The sequence below is a fragment of the Balaenoptera borealis genome, assembly GCF_965194805.1.
Source record: "Balaenoptera borealis genome assembly, chromosome: 11".
Lineage (NCBI taxonomy): Eukaryota > Metazoa > Chordata > Mammalia > Artiodactyla > Balaenopteridae > Balaenoptera > Balaenoptera borealis.
The window spans coordinates 9,798,544-9,816,689 of record NC_138868.1 but is presented as its reverse complement, the minus strand read 5'-3'; the positions used below and the strand labels follow the sequence as shown (position 1 = coordinate 9,816,689).

The 18,146-nt window shown below is 57.7% G+C and overlaps 1 protein-coding gene across 2 annotated transcripts in view; it reads left to right on the top strand.

Annotated features, from left to right (window-relative positions):
* Nucleotides 1-15,239, top strand: part of FADS2 (fatty acid desaturase 2) — a 35,839-nt gene extending 20,600 nt beyond the window's left edge. For both annotated transcript variants that reach the window (XM_082344289.1, XM_082344290.1), the window contains 7 exons: nt 6,362-6,422; nt 6,835-6,911; nt 11,693-11,790; nt 12,059-12,155; nt 12,464-12,543; nt 12,997-13,122; nt 13,480-15,239. In XM_082344289.1, the coding sequence (XP_082200415.1) occupies nt 6,362-6,422; nt 6,835-6,911; nt 11,693-11,790; nt 12,059-12,155; nt 12,464-12,543; nt 12,997-13,122; nt 13,480-13,531 (591 nt within the window). In that variant the 3' untranslated portion in view covers nt 13,532-15,239. The remainder of the gene's footprint in view (nt 1-6,361; nt 6,423-6,834; nt 6,912-11,692; nt 11,791-12,058; nt 12,156-12,463; nt 12,544-12,996; nt 13,123-13,479) is intronic.
* The last annotated feature ends 2,907 nt before the right edge of the window (nt 15,240-18,146 follow it).

Genomic DNA, 18,146 nt, shown 5'->3' with positions numbered 1-18,146 from the left:
CAGTGGAAGTGCAGAGTCCTAACCACTGGACCGCCAGTGAAGTCCCTGGTTTCACTTTTATTTATTTATTTATTTATTTATAATTTTTAATTTTTTGGCCACACCACATGGCATGTGGCATCTTAGTTCCCAGACCAGGGATGGAACCCATGCCCCCTGCAGTGGAGGCATGGAGTCTTAATCACCGGACCTCCAGGGAAGTCCCTGGATTGGAGAATTTCTCCTTCTTCTCATATGGTGGACTTAGAGCAGTGAGGAACCTTCTTGCTACAGAAAAAGAATATCCCGCAAAGAGAGGCCATGATTCCTTGAGGCCCTGTTGTTTTCCAAGATCTCCAAAACCTACTTCCTGACTCCAAAAGAAAAGTTAGAATGAAGCTGGGAGGTTGGCCAGGAGGAGCTGGGGGAGCTGCATCTCAGGCAACTGTACGAAGCCAGGGCCCTCAAGGAGGACTGAAGTGTTCCAGGTTGGTGGCACCCTCTGGCTCCTGGCAGAAGCAGAGGCAAATCCCCCTTGGAGGAAAGTCTCCAAATATAGGTATGAAGATTCCCATAGGCTAATACCAAGCAATGAGCTCACAATCAGAAGCACAGCACAGAAGGCTAGCCACTATGAGTGAGAATCGGAAGAAACAACATATAACAGATTTAGATGCTATAGAACTCCAGATACTCAGGTCCTATGTACAATATAGAAAGGTTATGTATGAACTTAAGATAAATAAACAACAAGTGATTATCAAAGAGAACCAAACAGATTTTTGAATGACCAAATGAAGTATAGATATAGATATATATCTCCTAAACAATGGGTTAAGTAGATTAGACAGAGCTAAAGAGAGAATTAGAGTCCTGGAAAATATATATAAATAATCAAAAAGTAATATGGTTTGCTCTCCGTTGGGTCCCCAGGGCCTGTGCATAGTAGGCCCTCAACGTGTGTTTGTTGAATGAATAAGCTGCTTTGTGTCGGCCTGTGCTGGGAGTTGGAGGCTCGGAGCTGGCCATCGTCCCTCTTCCTAGGATACTCCCAGCCCAGTGAAGGAGCCAAGACGTGCCCTCAGGTGGGCATGTTACCAGCTAGGGTGTAGCAGGAGACATCAAGCCAGCAGCTCTGTTGAGGGTGTTAGGAGTCGAGGGAGTGCTGACGGCAGGGCTGTGCACCCAGGGAAGGGGGAGAGGTCTACGGGGTCGAGAGGGTCTGTGTCTAGTGAAGGGAGGGGTCTGCAGGTGGAGAGGGTCTGGCTGCGGACGAGAAGTGGTGGAGCCCCCATCAGAGCCTGGTTCCTTGGACCTCTTTGTTTTTTTTTTCTTTTTGGCTGCACTGCAGCATGTGGGGTCTTAGTTCCCCGACCAGGGATGGAACCCATGCCCCCTGCAGTGGGAGCGTGGAGTCTTAACTGCTAGACCGCCAGGGAAGTCCCCTGGTATCACTTTTGAATGCTTGACTTTTGCCAAACGGGACTTGGCTAAGACCAATGGTCAACCTTCATAATTCTCAGGAGTCAGCCAGTTTTCCTGGTTTCCCCTTACCGGGTCACGCCACCCCTTCTGAGTGGGAGGGTATCCCCTCCTGAACCCCAGCACCTGGTCTGGGCTGAGTGTCAGCATGGGACGCTGTCTGGGTGACTTTGGCGTCATGCTGATCTGTGCCAATCCATCCGTGGCTCCTTAGAGCTCACTGCAAGCTTGTCATGGGCTGACTTTTCCCTCCCAGAAAGAATTTACATCTTTACATTCAGCCTTTCCATCCAGAAATAAGACATCTTTCTCCATTTACGCTTGAGTCTCCTTTTTATATCTCTTAGAAAGGTTTTCCTTTTTCTTTTTTTAAATTTATTTTTATTTATTTATTTATTGTTGGCTGTGTTGGGTCTTTGTTGCTGCGTGCGGGCTTTCTCTAGTTGCGTCGAGCGGGGGCTACTCTTCGTTGCCACGCCTGGACTTCTCACTGCGGTGGCTTCTCTTATTGCGGAGCACAGGCTCTAGGCGCGCAGCTTCAGTAGTTGTGACATGTGGGCTCAGTAGTTGTTGCTCGCGGGCTCTACAGTGCAGGCTCAGTAGTTGTGGCGCACGGGCTTAGTTGCTCCGTGGCATGCGGGATCTTCCCGGACCAGGGCTTGTACCCGTGTTCCCTGCATTGGCAGGCAGATTCTCAACCACTGTGCCACCAGGGGAAGTCCTCCTTTTCTTTATATGTCTTGTGGATGGTTTTCTTTTTTTTAATTAAATCCTAGGTAACTTCTGCTTTTTGTCATTATGATAGGGGTTCCTCCAGTGTTCAGGAAACATGCTGATGTCTGGCTAGTTACCTTATGTCCAGCTAGTGTCCGCTTATGTCTGCTTGTGATTCTAGTTGTTTTTCAGTTGATTTTTTTGAATTTCCCGGGTAGACAATCATATCCCTGAAAATAATGAAAATTTAGACTCTTTCTAATCGCTCTACACTCTTATTTCTGACTTGGGTTTTATGGCATTCCTGGAACTTCAGAACAGAATTAAATAGTGGTGATGTCAAGGGCGGTCTTGTTTTGCTCATCCTGCCCCTCCACCACCCACTTTTTTTTTTTTTTTTTCCATATCATGGGGGAGAACGAGGAGGCCCTTAGCCCTGTAGCTCTGTAAACGGGCTCTCAGAAGGCAGCTGCTTCTGCCTCCCTGCCTGAGATCCTGCTTTTCCTGCCCATCTGGGAGGCTCTCCCTGCCCCACGGCCTGTCTGCAGCTGACCCTCCAGGCTTCCTTCTTGAAGAGGCCAGATATTCCCTTGGAGCACCTGTGGCCCTCCTCTCAGGCCCCTTGGGCTGGAGTTTTGCCACCTTGCGTGCCTGCCGTGGCCGTGTTCCTCATTTCTGTGTGTGAGTCTGGGCAGGACTTTGCAACTGCTCCCCTCCCCCTTCCCCTGAGCAGACAAGGAAGGCCCTTGTCATTCCTCAGACATTTTGTTCCAATGCTGAAAAGTCCCCTGCACATGCCCCTGGCACCCGCTCAGCCCATAATCCAAGCCCGGCCTTGTGGTCCTTGCAGAGGCTGAGCACAGGAGGGTCAGCTGGCCGGGGCCCAGGGTTGTGGGCCTCCAGGAAGACAGGCCGCTGGGGCTGGCCGTACTCCCCCTCCCTCTGCCTCTGGCCTGTGCTCCCTTCAGCCTCGGCTTGAGGACGTGTCAAAGCAGGTCCTGCATGTGCCGCCACTCCTTGGGGTCTGGACATGACAAGCCACCCGGAGCCTCGCCCGCAGCTCGAGTGGAAGCACCCCCTATCTTCCTGCATCTCCCCTGTGGTGGCCTCACGACCCGAGCTTTCTCCCTGTGTGTGTTGGGGACTGTCCTGGAGGGCAGAGGCGTGTGGGTCCTCCAGGCCTGTGGTCCCCACTGGGGAGGAAGGTTGACTCTTTCTGAGTCCCCGGGCCTAGCACCGTGCCAAGCACTGCACGTGGGGCGTCACTTAATCCTTGCTTAACCGTGAGGCAGGAGCTCTCATCAAACCCATTTTATAGATGGAGCAGCTAAGGCTGAGAGAGTAAAATAACTTGCTCAAGGCTACAGCTAGAAAAGCAGTGCCACCATCCAAACCCAGGCTGTCTGGCTCCCAGCCAGGGCTTCCGGGTCCTGTGGGACCCTGCCCGGGGCCACCACCTGCTGGACACTAGAGGCCTGTGTTTGTTGGATCCCTCCAGCTTCCTGATGAATTAAGAAGCCAGAAGCCCCTCCTCCTAGCTTGGTACGTTCTAAAACAGCTCTCCCCATCCCTTCCCTGCGCCCATGACATACAACTGAGTGTTGCAAAGAACTGAGCGTGTGAAAGTCAAGAAACCAGAAGGTTGGCCCCAGGCCAGGCCTGGCATCACCAAACCACAGCTGTGCTTGCTGGTTTTTGGAGGAAGGCTAGTGCCCTGGATCAGCCTTACCCTGACAGGCGGCCTTGCAGTTCCCCTAACTGAGGTCATCAAGACGGGAACAGGCATCCCGTGACATTTTGCATGTTACCGCACACGGGCGCACGTGTAACTGTGACTGGCCTTCCCTCACAGTTCTGAAGTGCTTTCACAGCCCCATCACCAATGAGCCCTCGACAGCCCTAAGAAGTACTAAGAAGTACCCATCATACCTCCACTTTACAAATAAAGAGCCCAAAGCTTATGGGGTGGGAGGGTGCGGGGACAGCAAAGCAATTTGCTCGAATAACAGATTGTTTCCAAATCTGGAGCCCCCGCCTCTCTAAGGCTGGGAGCCCTCAGGGGTGGACAGAGAGGCCTGCCGCTGCCTGGGGGCAGGGACTCGGCATCTCCCGCAGGACAGTCTGGGGCATTGAGGGGACACACATGGGAGCCTGCAGTGCTAAGCGGCTAGGGGCAGGTGGGGAGCATCAGCCCCGTGTAATCTCCTGTCACCCCCTACAGGGCACCATGGATCAGTGCAAATAGGGTGCTTGCTGTGCAAATGCAGCTTCAAACCAACTCCCCAGCTGCGCCCACCCGAGTCCTTCTGTGGGGTCCCTCCGCCAGCCAGCCTGCGCTGCCTTTAGTGCTCACTCCCCGAGTAGAGGTGGACCAGCCCGAGGGTCCTCTGGGCCTGGGGCTGTCCTCAGGGTTGACCTGTGGGGCAGAGATGTGGTAGGAGGGCTCCTGTCCAGGGCTGGAGAAGCCTGCAGACAAAGTCTGGGCCTGGTTCCTGGCTTCTGGGAGGAGGTTAGAGCAAGACCCGGGGGCCTGTTCAATGGGCCACATGCTCCCCAGAACTCAGACCACCAGACTGGCCACTCAGGGGGCGCCTCTAATCCCTCCCTCCTCTGAAAAGTTGTCCAGAGCTGTGTCTGGTGTCCCCTGGCTGGGACCTCTCCAAGGCCAGCCGCAATCTTACTGATAGCCTTCGTGCAAAGGATGTGCATTCTGGGGATGGGTGAGACCCCTGCCGAGGCACAGGAGGCCACACGGAACAAAGGGATTGATTTTGGTGGTGCTTCAGCTGGGTGTGCCATGGCCATGGCCTCTGTGCCAAGATGCATGTCCTGGGGACAGGCTTGGCTTTGCTCCCACCGGGGACCCTCTGTCCGTGGGCCCTCCCTGTGATTTTGGCAATCACTCCCCTCTTGTGTTCTCACCTGGAGAACAGGAACACTGGCCTAGAGGACATCCAGGGTTTCGCCATCCATATCATGCTTTGATCTCCCAGCTGAAATAAGCAGGAGTGGACATCATTGGATGAGAGCGGCGCCAACCTTCGGAGCCGGGGGTGGGGTTGGGGGAAGGGGGGCTGAGGAGCCGTGTCCCAGGGGTCAGCCGCTGGCATTTATGCCCTTGTTCTCATTGGCTCCTCTTAACATCCAGTGATTTGGATGCCAAACAGGGCTCAGGCGGGCTCAGTGACCTGTGCAGTGTCTCAGCGCAGGTGAGAGGCAGAGTCGAAGCCCAGGCTCCCCACACAGACCCCCAGCATCGCAGGTGCCCCTCTTCGAGCAGCATCTTTTGGTCTCAGTCCCCTAGGGGCCAGGTGGGCTGGTCCCTGGGGCGGTGGACCTTGAATTAAGGAGCTGCAGGGACCCTGTGGGGCCGTGGGTCCCCTCACCCGGGCTCATGCTCAGTGTGGCCTGAGCCACTTTGTACAGTGAGGATGGCCACGCCCCAGCCAGCCCTCCCAGCCCTCCTCACTTGAATGTCTGGGTGTCAGGGTGCCCTGGGTGGGACCAGGTGACCAGGTGTGGCCTGAAGAGTCCATGTGGTGACCTCCTCTGGCCCGCCGGCATCCTCAAGTGAAAAGTCTCAGCCTGGAAATTGCAGGAGGCTCCGGGAAGGTAGATGGCACCCGGCCTGATACTGTTAACAATTCCCCAGGCCCTTACCTGAGTTCTCTTGCCCACTGCGGGCTCCAGGGAGCTTCTCAGGGGGACCCAGGAGCTTTTCTGTCTCCCAAAGGGGTGGAAACTGGCCAAGGAGCTCCCTCTGGGTGTCTGTGCCCCCCACGTGCGCTGTTGAGTTGTGCATTCACTCAACATTTATTTAGTGCCCGTCGCATGGGCTCTGAGTCCACTTTCTTGGGTTCAGATCCCAGCCGGCCCGCTTCTCCTGTGGCCTTGGGCGGTGACTTGACCCAGAGCTTCAGCTTTGGAAGCACCGCTCGTAGAGGAGCGCATGAGCTGAGGCCAGCATGGGATGCGGCTTGGGATCGGCACGCCCAGCGAGGGCTGAGGAAGTGTTGGCCGGAGTGGCCGGGAGCCCAGAGGGGCCCAGCCTTGGGAGCCCAGGGTGCAGAGGACAGAAGCCCCCTGGGCAGGAGGAAGGAACAGTGCTGCAGAGCGGGTGGAGGAGAGCACGGGAGGCTGGAGCCTGAGGGGTGCTGGGGGCTCACGGTCTCTGCTCTCTCCTCAGTACGGCAAGAAGAAGCTGAAATACCTGCCTTACAACCACCAGCACGAGTACTTCTTTCTGAGTGAGTGCTGGGGCACCCCGCAACCACACCCAGACCCCCTTCTCACCCCGGTGTGGCCCTCTGTCTCCCCTCCCACCTGACAACCTTCCAGACCCAGGAAATGACACCAAACCTGTGAGAGGAGAAGGGACCACAGCAGCCATCCCAGGCAAACCCCACATGGCCCATGATACAGAAGGGACATTGGCCCAGACACCTGCCCAGGGTCCCACACTCATGATCGCTGGGCGGGGTGCCGGCAGGTGCTGTCTGCTCCCAGGCCCCTCCTCGGGTACCGGGGCCCCGGCCGCCTCTGCCCGGGAGCTGCAGAGCTGGCACCACATTCAGGCTTCTGCCCCCGGCTCCTCCCCGTCTCCCAGCCCCGCCCGGGTGAGACAGGCCTCGCTAAGTGCCTCTCCTCTCTCTCCTGCAGTTGGGCCACCGCTGCTCATCCCCTTATACTTCCAGTACCAGATCATCATGTCCATGATCGTTCACAGAGACTGGGTGGTGAGTCCAGGGGGCCCAGGAGTGTGGGGAGGAGGGCGACTGAGGCGAGTGGACCCTGGGGGCCTGCAGGGCCCCTGGCATCTCCTCCTGGGGTGGCTGCCTTGTCACCCTCAGGAAGGGACTAGCTCTGAGGCCGCCAGGAGCCAGGGAGGCCATAGCGCCCCAACCCTAAAGATCCCCCCACACAGGGCACCCACTGGGAGAGCCACGGCCTTGGCAGAGCTCCTCAGAAAGTTCCTGAAGGCAACGTATGAGCCCACCCATCCAAGGCTCTGCTCCAGCCATCGCCCTCCTGTGTCCCCGTGCGGCCCCTAAGACCCGGTGGACCGGGTCACACTGCACTCTGGTTGGTAAATAGAGAGCCGCCGGGCGCTTAGTTTGCTACAGCTGCGTGAGAAAGTGCCACAAACTGAGTGGCACTTCTGTTAAACGACAGAATTGCATTGTCTCACAGTTCTGGAGGCTAGAGTCCGAGATCAAGGTGTCTGCAGGGTTAGTCCTTCTGAGGGCTCTGAGGAAGGATCTAGTCCAGGCCTCTCTCCCTGGCTTGTGGATGGCCATCATCTTGTCCCTGTGTCCCTTTCCATCATCTTCACTCTGTGTGTGTCTGTATCTGTGTCAGGTTTCCCCCTTTGTAGAAGGACACTAGTCCTAGGGGATTAGGGCCTGCCCTAATGACCTCATTTCCACTAATTACATCTGCAAGAACCCTATGTCCAAATAAGGTCCCGCTGTGAGGTCCTGGGGATTAAGACTTCAGCATACTCATTTTAGGAGACGTGATCCAGCCCATAACTCCAGAGAGAGAAAGGGACCCTGGAGAGGGCCGCGTAGCGTGGTGCGCAGAGGTCCTTGGCTTGATGTAGATGTGCAGGCGTGGGGCGTGGTTCTGTGGAAGAGGACGATGTGCCCATGATGGGATGCCCTGGGTGAAGCGGTGACACTAGGCAGAGACTGCTTTTGGCAGAGCAGGGTTCACTGGGACGGGAACAGGGCCCCTGCCCTCGGGACCAAGCGGATAGTCACTGAGTCAGTATTGCTGGTCTTTTTTTTTTTTTTTTTTTTTTTTGCTGGTCTTTTTTAAAAAACCTAGTTTCATAAATGAAGATATTGAAACTCTGAGAGTTTGGGACTTGCCCAAGGTGACACCGAGGGGTGGGTCAGGCAGTAGAACCCAGGCCTCCCGATGCCACGGCCTGGATCCTGTCCCCACACCCCAACCACCACTCTCCCATGTTTGTACAGCAATTGAAGCACTTCAAAGTACTTTGTCTTACATTCTCTCCTTGGCGTTATTGGCAAAGGTGCCAGCTGATTCTGCTAAGAGGGCCAGGCCTGGGACTCGGGAGCAGGTGGGGCTGTTTGGGGAGGAGGTGGGATTCTGAGGTCTCTGCCAGCCCTGTGCTGGTAAAACCTGTACTACACTCTTCTAAGACACGCTCTTTTATCCGTACCCACTGTGTTCCGGGAACGGTTAAGCACTGCCTCCTACGTCGTGTCATCTAACCCTGTTTTGCCAGCAAGGCAGGTACAGGCCAGAGGGAAGGAGTTTCTGGATCAGTTAAGTGGTGGAAATTGGAATCCAGGTCTCCTGCACCTGAGCTCACCTGGGCCCTGGAAGGGGTCACAGCAGAAAGGGACCTCGATGCTGCTGCTGGGGACACTTTAATCTGCTTTCATGGCAAATGACTCCTGACATGAATATTTAATCCTTTTTTTTTTTTTTAAACTGTGTTTGTTCCCTAAGGAACAAAGCATTACATAGGGGCAGCGGGAAAGGGAATCAGACTTTGTACCTGAACCGGCTCGGGTGGCCCAGCCAGGGACATTTGATCGGGCCCCTCAGGGCAGGCCTCTCCCGCTGGGGAGTAGGGTTCAAGCTTGGGTTTCTAGTACAAAACTGTAGCTGACTGCAGCCAGGCATGGCGCCAGACCCAGCACTCCCCCGGGGCCCACATGGGCAGAGGCATGCCCCGCGCTGTGGTTTTCTGATTTATGGTAACAGTGAGCTTAGGTGCCAAGTGCAGCTGTGACCTGGGGCAGTGGTCCTCAACAGGGACAATTCTGCTGAGCCACTTGGCAACATCTGGGAGACTTTTTTTTCTTTTCGGCTGCACCATGCGGCATGCGGGATCTTAGTTCCCTGACCAGGGATCGAACCCGTGCCCCCTGTAGTGGAAGCTCAGAGTCTTCACCACTGGACCACCAGGGAAGTCCTGGGAGACATTTTTGATTGTCACAACTCAGGGGGGATGGAGAGCTGTTGGCCTCTAGTGGGCCTCCTACCATGCCCACGACAGCCCCCCACAGCTGAGAACTATCCAGCCCCAAATGCCAGCCAGCATACATCCAGCATACATCCTGGGGATGTGTCCCAGGCCTCAACTTCCTGGAGGTCCGATGTATCCGATACCACTAACTGCTCCTTCTTGAAATTCTCCCTGTCAGCTTCCAAGTGCCGCCTCTGCTGGGTCTCCTCCGCCTCTGTCTCCCTGCATCTCCTTCATCCCTTACCTGTGAAACCAGTGGTCCCATGGTCATGTATCGCTCTGCACAACGATACATAAGCACACACCTCCATTAATATATATGTACGTACTATTGCACTGCGTACACACAAACAAGGAATTAAAATGAATGTTTAGACCACCTCGGTCCCGAGGTCTTGCCCTCCGCCCACCATTGGCCCTTCGACTCCCCTCCCCAGCCGCTCCCACCAATCCCTTTCTACCCCAGCTGATGGCACCCACGCCAGGGACCAGCCCAGATTCCTCGTGACCAAGCAGTCCCCAGGTGGAGCTGTCCCTGCCTCTTAAATATTTCTGGAATCTGTTATCTCCTCCTCAGTGCCGTGGGTCCTGGTTTGGGCCTCTGTCATTTCATTCCTGAGCTACTGGAATAACCGAATCTCCCCACCTCCAGTTGGCAGGGATCCAGTTTAAGGTCCAGATGGGACCATGATCTTGTTGTTTAAAGCTCTCAGTGGGTCTTCATTGCCGGCAAGGAAGAGGCCAGTCCCCCCAGGTGGATGTGACCTGGCCTTGGTCTCCTGCCTCCACCTCGAGCGCTTGGGCTGGAGTATATGGAGCATATAATCTGTATGTAAACACAGCCCCTGCCTGGTCGCTTCTCTGGGCTTTTCTTCGTATTGTCGTCATTCTGCAAACATCCATCCTACTGTTCTTTGCTTAGCTGACGTCCGGCGTATCCCAGCCCAGCTCAGGCACCACGTCCTGATGGAGGCCTTTCCTAAATCAGGATCGGGTCGGGACGTCACGCCACACTCCCATCACCCCTGTAACTATGTGTCCCCTTCCATATGATATTGAAGGGATCTCTGTATAAGTCTGTCCTTCCAGACGAGGGGCTCTGAAGGACTTCCTTTCGCCCCCGGCACCTAACTCAGTCCCTGACACAGAGAAGGCATTTACTGAATGTTTGTGGAGCTTAACTGAACAGAGCTCGTTTGAAGGATGAGTTTGCTGAGCAGATAAGGGGAGAAGGAGCTTCCAGGTGGATACAGCCAGACGCAGACACTGCAGCACCGCCTGGCTGTGGGAGATGGGCCGCAGATGAGGCCAGGTCGGTGGGCAGGCCTGTGAGGGCCGTGCGGCCTACTAAGGGGCTGGATTTTATCCTTTATCCCCAGGCGGGGAAGGAGGCCCATGATGGTTTTGAGGATTGCAGTGGCGTGGTCCAGCTTGCATGTTAGGAAAGTCTGTATGGTAGCAAAGTGGTGCAGAGACCAGATTGGAGTCTTTAGAGCTCAGACTTGTGGGCTATGCTTATTGTTGCAACACCTTCAAGCCATGTAGAATCTCGGGGGGTGGGGGGGGTGTTCTTTTCCCATCCTGCAGATGGAGGAACTGAGGCAGAGCTCAGAAAATTACTTACAGCTACACAGAATAGGGTGGAGCTATAATTAATAGCCAGCAGCCTGATCCGGAGCCTCTGCTCTCATCACTACCCTGCCTAGTCTCTGGGGAGAAGTGATGAGGGAGAGGAAACAGTCAGTGCAAAGGCCCTGAGGTGGGAACAAGCTGGGTCAGGGTGGTTGAGAAGAGTGTGGTCCCCAATCCCTGTGGGCTGATCTGGGTGGGATGGGAGGGCTTAGCAGGGAAAGATAAGAGTCTGCTTGGAGCTAAGATGGTCGCTCTGGTTGCCATGGTTATGGAGCCATTGGGGCAGCTGGGGGAGGTGCTTGCCCAGGAAGGGAGGAGAGGAGAGTGGAAGAGGGGCCAGGAGGAGAATCAGGTGTGGGAAGAGGGCCAGCAGTGTCAGAGGTTGCTGGGAGGGCCCTGAGGTGGGCGATGGATGGTGTCCCTGGCCTTTGTTGTGCTGGAGTGAATGTCCAGGAAGGAGACTCAGGTGCTGAGGAGCAGTTTGTGAGCCTGCGGGTGTCAGGGGTGCGTGCAGATCGTAATGCACCTTCAGAATCCTCGGGACCATGCAAGAGCTGCTGACCCCCGGCCCCTCCCCATGGCTGGCATCTGCTGGTCCCCATCCCTGTTTATTTCCCTAAATGCAGAGCTTGCAGCTCCCTTCCTGCTGCTAGAACACTCAGCATTTCCCTAGACATAAAGACAGTCGTGCACACCGTGAACTGGCAGGCGTCCCGTCCTCAGTGGGCCTGGTGCCCAGTTTCACGGAGGCCTGTTGAGCTTTCTTGGCCCCCTTGGCCCAGCAGTGAGAGGGAGGTGCTGTGTACACACACCTGTGGTCGGGAAGCCGTACCCGGGGGCGGGCGGAACACTCCCATATCTAACTGTTTCTCTCCGCAGGACTTGGCCTGGGCCATCAGCTACTATGCCCGTTTCTTCATCACCTACATCCCTTTCTATGGTGTCCTGGGAGCCATCATTTTCCTCAACTTCATCAGGTGCCTGCGCTTTGCTGGTTAATAATCCCTGGGCCCTCGAGCACTGGCACTGATGGGGGCTTTGATGCGAGGCCCCCATGAGGAAAGGCTCAGAGGTCCCCACTGCCTGCCCCGGCCCCTCATCAGGGGCTGCACTCACTCCACCCCCCAGCCCCCACCCGCCCTGGGCCGCTCCGGGTCGGGAGGGAGGCTCTGTTCCCACCGATTCCCCGGGCCCCGTGGAGACCGAGCACACCGGGCTCCAGCGCTGAGCCGAGCTCCCTTCCAGGTTCCTGGAGAGCCACTGGTTTGTGTGGGTCACGCAGATGAACCACATCGTCATGGAGATTGACCAGGAGCCCTACCGTGACTGGTTCAGCAGCCAGGTGAGGGTGGCCAGAGCTGGCCACCGGGGGGCCCTGCGGAGCCTGGACCCGAGGTCCATGTCCTCGGTTCCCGGGAACGTGGCTGCCCAGTGGGCCCGGTGCCGTCCTGCGCTTCCCTGGGGCTGCCTGTGTCCTTCCACTGGGAGGAGCAGGACTGGGCAAGAGAGGGTGGCGGGGAGGTTTTGGAGGGACCAGTGGGGAATCTGGGCAGGGCGGTGAGACGCCTGGGTAAGGCTGGGCCTCGTGGGAAGGAGACGGGGCCCTCTGTGCTTTTGCTCGTGGCCACTCATCCCCCTTCTCCCTGATAGCTGGTGGCCACCTGCAACGTGGAGCAGTCCTTCTTCAATGACTGGTTCAGCGGGCACCTCAACTTCCAGATCGAGCACCAGTGAGCGCAGGCGCGGGCGGGGAGGTGGGGGTGGGTGGAGGGCGTACCGTGGAGGGAAGTAGCCTCCAGCCTCCCCGGCAGAGGGCAGCAGGTGGGGACTACCTCTCTTTTCCCCAGTGAGGTCCCCCCACCGACCCTAGAGTGTGTCTTCGCCCCAGAGCCCCCCGAAGCCTGGAGGTGGGTTCTCCTGCCCTGGGCCACATGGTCATAGTGACGACCACCCCTGCACGTGTGGCTTGGCATCTTCCTTGATCCCGTGAGCCTAGCAGGGCAGGTGATTGGTCCCTTTATTGCCAGGGAACCCGAGGCCCAGCCCTCCCCCTCCACATGCCAGCCACCCCCGTGGGCACATAGGGCGAGATGGACGGGGTCCCCTGGGCCCGGCCAGCCTCCAAGTGGGCTGTGAGAGGAGGTGGGTGCTTCCTCACACCCGGCCCCCCGCACCCTCCCCAGCCTCTTCCCCACCATGCCCCGGCACAACCTGCACAAGGTCGCCCCGCTGGTGAGGTCCCTGTGCGCCAAGCATGGCATCGAGTACCAGCAGAAGCCACTGCTGCAGGCCCTGCAGGACATCATCAGGTAAGGGCTGGCGGGCACGGGTGCTGGCGTCCCTTGAGGTCCGTGGGGCACAGGGAGGAGACTGAGAGGCACGTAGCTGGGACCACCCATGGTGGAGACAGGGGCGACAAGAGGAGCCGAGGCCCTGCTGGCACTGGTGCCCCCACCCGGCCCCTCCGTCGCTAGGAATTGCCTGGCCTCTGTGTGGGTTGGATGAGGACCTTCCCTTGGTCCTTCCACAGGGGTCTCCCAGGGAGCCCTGAGCTAGCAGGCCCGCAGGCCCCTGGCTGAGAGCTGAGAGGAGGCACCCATGCTCCCAGCCCCCCACTTCCTGAGACTCCCTGGTCCCTGACTGTCCCTGTCCCTCTCTCTTCCCAGGTCCCTGAGGCAGTCTGGGCAGCTGTGGCTGGACGCCTACCTCCACAAATGAAGCTGCAGCCCTCCGGGCGCCCATGGGGAAGGGGGACCAGGTGGGGATGGTGGCCAAAGGGAAGGGTGGGATTTCGTTCAGGGGGGTGTCATGAGGCTGTGGTACCTGCTGGCTCACAGGCTCTGGGTTTGGTCTTCCCTGTTTTGCTCTCTGGTTTCGCTGCCTTTGCGCCTCCCCCCAGCACCCTCCCTCCTGGGGCCTGCCCGGTCAGCCCGGCTCTCCCCACCTAGGAGCAGGGCCAGGTGGCTCCATCCCTGCCATTACCCTCTGTCCCTAAACATCTGCCGGACCAGAGGTGCACAGGTGCAGCCTGTGGCCCACCACCCCCCCACACCGCCCCCCCGCCCCTTGGACCTGGCCTCCAGGCCTCACACCGCCTTCTCCCTCAGATGCTCTTGAGGTCTGCAGGGCTGGGTCCTAGCCAGCAGGACGGCTCCCTGAGCCTGCAAGCCTGGCTCCACCCTCTGATGGCCGCCCACCGTCTGCCCCTATGTGGGGTGGCGTGCTTTGTGCCTGGGTCTCCTTCCCACCGCCAGGATCGGTACTTGGGGCGTCCCTGCAGGCCCCACTTTCTCTTCAGATGTCTTCAGCCCCTGGGCCCTGACGCCAGGTTCCCTTTGCCTGTAGCGCAGCCAGCTCAGGCCTCGGGGCCCAGGGAAATGTCCTCCTGGCCCCACTGGAGCCCTCTGACCCAGGGCTCGAGCAGTTCCATCCTGCTGCCTCCCAGCTCCAGAGCCTGGGACTTTGGGTCCAAGGGGGCAGTGCCACAGATGGGCTTAGCAGAAGCAATGGCCAGGTCAGGGGTCAGCCAGCCTGTAGGCTCAGCCCTGTGCCCCCATCCCTGTTCAGATGTTTGTCCCGGTTGAGAGGCCTAAAATTCTGGAGCAATCAGACCCTTCCCCAGAGTGCTCCGTTACCTGCCAGGCAGTGCCAGCCAATCCCTGGCTGCTTGGCCCGTGCAGACTTGGGTCCCACAGGCTGCAAGCGGGCACTGGAGCCCGGGGGCTCATCCCAGCTCCTCCCCAGGTTGGGGCTGCCCGCGTGGACACTCTTTCACCGTCTTCTATGCTGTCTTTTCCTGGTTTTTTAACCTTTTGCTACAGGATGCATTCTGACGGGGGTGGCAACGGGACTGGGCCACGTGACAATCTGCCTGTTACCACCCGCCCCTCGCAGCCTCCCCAGGCCCCACAGTGGGTTGAGCTGGGCTCACTCACTGAGGCCATGGTGGCCCTGACTGTCGGGAGGCAGAGAAGGAAGGAGTCCCAGAGGAGGTGACCCTGAGGAGCCGGGGGTTTGGGGGGGAACCTAGTGGGACAAGGAGGGGTTGGGGCTGGAGGCCAGACAGCTGAGGGGACAGGAAAGTGAGAGGGGAGGGTGGGGAGCTTGGTGCCACTGGGAGGATCCAGAGCTGCTGCATTTGGAAATTAACCCACTAACCATTATGTAGCTCCAGGGGAGGGCAGGACAGGAACCAGCGCTGGCCAGCCAGGAGGGACCCGCCCTGATGGACCTTCAGGTTGCCATGGCAACGAGGGTCCGCCTGAGGGCCTCCCACTGAGAACACACTGGCCAGAAAAGCCGCTGTCCCTCCCCTGGGGCAGAATGGATCCATAGGGAACTGATCTTAATTTTTATCATGTTGCTTCCCCACTCCTACATTTTTGGAAATAAATGAAGTGATTTTATTCTCACTTCCTTGATCAGCGCTGGCCTGGTGCTCCTCCGTGTCCTGCGTCCTGCATGCCGATGCTGGGTGGGGTGTCGGTGGAGGGTGGGGGAGGGGGCCCATGTTGCACTGGGAGCACTTTTCCTCTGTCCACCCCTCCCCAACCCCCTCCACCCGCCACGCCTTTGCTCGGGAGAGGACTTCCTCTCCCCTTCCCCGAAGTGCACTCCAGGCCAGGAGTTTTGGACAAATGGCCCAAATAAATGAGCCCTCCTTCCTCTTCCTGGGGACTGGGCACTCTCCGCAGCTCCCGCAAAACCACCACCGGAGTGAGGCTTTCCGGAAGGTCTCTGGGGGGCAGCAGGGGGCTGGCACAGGCCACCTTCCTGACATCCTCATTCCCCATCCCCCTCCTCCTTTAGGGACCAGTTGTCTGCCCACAGGCCCATGTCAGCTGGCTTGTGCTAGACTCCCCTCTACCCGTTTCTGGTCACTGTACCGAGTGCTGGGGGCAAAGAGTCTCAAGGGGCTGAGGAAAGCCCTGGGGACCAGATGTCTTGTGGCCGCTGTGCCCGTGCAGTGGCTCATTCAGTCCCCAAGCCTGGAAAGAGTCCATAGGAAAGCGCCAGGGGCACTCGTACAGTTTACCTCCCAGTGGCTCCCACATTGCTCTCTGATGACCCCGCTCTGTGCTGGCTCAGCTGGCAGGTCAAGCTGGGTGTGCCAGGGGAGAGCCAAGAGATTCACGGGGGCCAGAATCCCAGAGGCTCCCCTGGCCTTGCATCTCCTCCCAGCAGGGCTGGCAAGGGCTCCAGAGTAGACACTTGTCCTCCCTCTTGCTTTGCCTATGACCTCAGTATAGCCGGCAGGGACAGCCAGCTGATCCAGGTAGGGTGTGTGTGTGATTCCCCAGTGGGCACAGACTGTGGAGTAGGACCTAGGATTCCAGAAGCCTCGAGCCAGGAGGCAAAGACCCAGCCCTGGCTCACTGAGTGGCCTTGGGTGAGTCCTTTGCCCGCCCCAGCCTTCAAGGCCGAAGTCTCCCCATTTGTACAGAGAAGGCAGTGGGCTACAGGGCTCCAAGGATGCTGTCGTCTCCCAACACTGTGAGCCCTTGGCCTTGCCCTGCCTGGACACCCATTAGAAGCCTTCAAATCTGGGAGACATTGGGGAACAGACCTTTCATCCTTCTTACCTGTGCGTGTGTTCTGCCTCCTACCTGGGCTGGGCCTCGCACCCTGACTCACAGGATGGTAGAGTACACACACACCTCTGTACCCCTGCCAGCTGTAAGTCCAGCATCCATCACCAGTGACAACCAGGATCCCAGGAGGGGGAGGAGAGTGGTGGCCGTTTCCCAGACCATGGGCTCTTCCCCCATCAGGCCAAATGTCAGACTGCTCCTGAGAGACCCAGCGGCTGGGTGGACGAGGTGGAGACATGCAGGGAGTTAGTCCCTGTGGAGGGGATAAGAGCTCACCCGTGGCAGGTGGCTACCCTGATAAGAGTATCAGCTTTGTGGGTGGCGTGGGCATGTGCTGGGCACCAGGCCCAGAGGAGGGGCTGGCAGAGCAGCCTGGACTGGCTGTGGACCTGGAGCCCCAGAGGTGGTCACTGGCTTGACAAGTTCCTCAGGCGTCCAGTGGGACGCTCAGACCCTCCTGGCCCACTGGGAGGAGAGAGGAGGCCTTGGTGAGAGGGGCAGGGCGGAGGTGGCAGCCACCTATACTGGGCACAGACTGCCCTCAGGAGTGACAGGCTACTGCTCATGTGACACAGTGCCTTGGGGACGCCTCAGCTGTCCCAGCCACGCCATCCCTGCAGAGGTGTGCCCCTCTGGACAGGAGGCAGCTTCTCACCCCTGGTCTGGGTCTGAGATGGAAATGATTAGCAGTGGATCCAGTGGGGTATCTACACCATCTATGAAGAAACCGAGGCCTGGAGGGGGAAGGCAGGGCCCAGGCAGGTCTGGAACTACTAGCCCGTGCATAAACAGAACAAGAGAACACCTGGCATGCTAGGACTTAAAGATCATGTCTCTACTGTCCTCTGCTATTATAAATACATTTCTTTGAATTTTGAAGGCATTTGGGTCTTTCTTCCAAATTATCTGGTTTAAGAGCAAGTATCCAGGAGGACTAGTGACAGGTACCCGGGGCTTGGAAAGGGCCAAGGAGATGGAGGCAGCCAGGTACTCCAGGACGTGTGTGGGGGAGGGGTGGGGCGGGAAAGACCCACCACCTGTCCAGTCACATAACCTACCAGCCACTCCCAACATTACAGGCAGGGGCTGGGTCTTGTGAATCTCCTTTTCCCCCATCTGCCCAGGCCAGCTCACAGAAGACTCTGATTAAATGCTGGTTGATTGAAGGGGGCAAAAGGCATGGCTTCCCTAAGGAGTTTTGCTTTTCCTCTGGGCCCAAGACTGTGCAGACCGTAAAGCAGGGACACGGCCTTTCCTAGAGGTTCCACCAAGGCCCTTCCCTCCTTTCTTGTACAGACCCAGCCCAGGCCCCGTGACTGCATAAGAAACCTATAGACATAGAAGGGGGAACTCAACTAGGGAGAGGGGTGGTTGACTTGTCCTCAGGCGTTCCAGCATGGGGGACAGAGAGGGACAAGGGCAGAGATGACCCACCAGTGAAGGATTTCAGGCAATAGGGAGTGGGGTGACTAATTGAGGCCAGGGGGCCTTCCCAATGGTCCTTTAAGCAAGTTACTAGGCAACTACCCATTTGCAGTTGTGAGGGCACACTGCCCTCAGCCACCACCAGGGGCAGCACGGAGCTCAGCCTGCCCCACATTGGTGCAGATACTCCAGGTACCTCTGGGGGGCGTTGCAGGCTCAGCGTTCCCGCTGGGTGGGCACCCGCTGTCCCTGAGTCTAGTGTATTAGCATTTCCCTGATAAGGGCATCAGAGTCACTGCAGGAAAGGCACTGACCAT